Source organism: Nanorana parkeri, unplaced genomic scaffold, assembly GCF_000935625.1.
Source record: "Nanorana parkeri isolate BGI_ZX_2015 unplaced genomic scaffold, ASM93562v1 scaffold650, whole genome shotgun sequence".
Classification (NCBI taxonomy): Eukaryota; Metazoa; Chordata; class Amphibia; order Anura; family Dicroglossidae; genus Nanorana; species Nanorana parkeri.
The window spans coordinates 15,699-17,746 of NW_017306918.1; the positions used below are offsets into that span (position 1 = coordinate 15,699).

General features: G+C 41.7%; 1 protein-coding gene across 1 annotated transcript in view; it reads left to right on the top strand.

The window, feature by feature from the left end:
* The first annotated feature begins 710 nt into the window (after window positions 1-710).
* Window positions 711-2,048, top strand: part of HEATR1 (HEAT repeat containing 1) — a 205,382-nt gene continuing 204,044 nt past the window's right edge. The window contains 1 exon segment of the mRNA XM_018563295.1: window positions 711-865. Coding sequence (XP_018418797.1) covers window positions 724-865 — 142 coding nt within the window. The 5' untranslated portion in view covers window positions 711-723.

A 2,048-nucleotide genomic window follows, 5' to 3' on the forward strand; every position in this document is an offset into this window, starting at 1 on the left:
TCATCACAGGTGGACTCCAATTAAGGTGTACGATCAAGAGAAATGGGAGGCAACTAAGCTAAATTAAAAGTGTTGTCGCAAAGGGTCTGAATACTTAATCCAATGTGATATTTCAAATTTTCCTTTTTCATACATTTGCAAACATTTCTAAAATTCTGTTTTTTTTTTCGCTTTTGGTATTATGGGGTACTGAGTGTAGTTTAATGAGAGAAAAAAAAGAATTTAAACAACTGTAGAATCAGGCTGCAACATACCAAATTGCAACTAGTGAAAGGGGTCTGAATACTGTGTGTGTGTCCCTGGTAGAACTGGGAGCTTGGTAGGTAGGAGGGTGCTGTCTATCATGGGAACTCTGCAGCAGGGAGTGCTGGAATGGGGTTATAAGTGTACATTATAATTTCCTTTGTACGTGAACTCCCTTGCAAAGACTCTGCCTTTGCATACAATCAGCTACTGGAATCTCAAGAAGAAAAAAAAAAAAAGATTTAAGTAAAACTCTACCATAAGGTATCAAATTTAGATACACTGGTCCATTTAAGAAAAAAAGCTTATGTGGTAGTTATGATTCCAATGCATTCTACTGTGCTTTCACACTGTAATGAGCGATTAGCTTGTGCAATGTAATGTTATGGTATTAAACTTATGGGATGTTATGGCTAATATTGAGTTATAATACATATTTTCTTTCCTTTCTACTTTTAGCGCAAAAACCAGGCCCCAGCAATGACTTCTTTAGTCCACCAACTAAAGTGCCTTTCATTGCCACAGACTGACCCCAGCTTGAGTCACCGTCAACAAGTTGCTTCTCTGTTGTTTGAAGCCAAAGAAGCTGCTCTCATTGACAGAGGCACCTTTTTTGCTATTGGTGAGTCAAAATGTTTATTTGCATTTACACTTGTCTAAGGAATATCTCCTACTGAGTTTTTTTTTTTTTTGTGAAATACAGTTTTGTCTAGTGATAAAACGTGGCCATCTACAGTATGTCTGTTGTGCTCATAATCTCATTTGAGGTGCAAAGTAACTCATTCCCACAGCTTTTGACAAAAGCTCACGTAGATGGTCAGTCTCCCTACCAAGTTGACAGGGTTTTCTAAAAATATAGAAATTCGCAGAAACACACAAAACCATCACCCTGGCAAGGTAATTATAAACTGATTTGTCAGTGACTGCAATCTTTCTGTCATTTTACTAAATTTGGTCCACTCTCCACTCATTTGAGTTTGACACTGCTGTTTTGAGTGGAAAAAAAAATCAAGGAATCTTGCTTCAATTAGTCATACCTACTTGTAACGGACCTGTTTTTCTCCAGTGATCTTCAAGGACAAGTACGAGAGATGATTGGCTCCTCCATCTACAGGAAACACAAGCAGACTCTTTAAAACCTAGGCCCCCAGTTCTGTTTGTGTTTCCTACCGCCAGGAAAAAGCAGCATAATGTTTTTGTTTGAGCGGATTGCTGGGTGCTCGGTGGTCTCCCCTGGTGGTGTCCCTAGTTGTGACAACTGCTTCCTACATTTCTCCCCAGAGTTTGCCCTTCCTCCTTTGTGCCAGGCTTACTTTTCCCCTGAGCATGTGCCTTCCTTGAGCAGAGGTGGACGGTGGTTTGTAGAGCGCAGCGGTGGTGCACCTAGGCAAGTGGCTCTTCCTCCCCCATGGGCGTGGCTGGATGAATGGGTGGGACTCTCTCCTTCTTCTTGGCCGTAGACCCATGCGGCACCATTGATGCACTTCCAGCCTGCAGAAATGCCAGTGGCTGTAGACCGCAGCCATATATTTAGCTAGGAAGTTGGATGGCGGAACAGATGTGACCCAGAGGATGCCAGTGCAAGGGACCTTCAAGGCACCACCAGGGTCCATACCCAAATTGGTGAGTACAGTCCATCATGTGGTTGTTTGATGGGCTTAAGTCTATACTTGTATAGTGGAGTATTCTCCCGGTCACGAACACAGTGACCCCTGTCTGTAAATTTGTATCAATTAACCTGTTCCTATTGATTTTTTTTCAGGCATACATGTCTGATAAACCTTTCTCTATAAAGATTACTACTG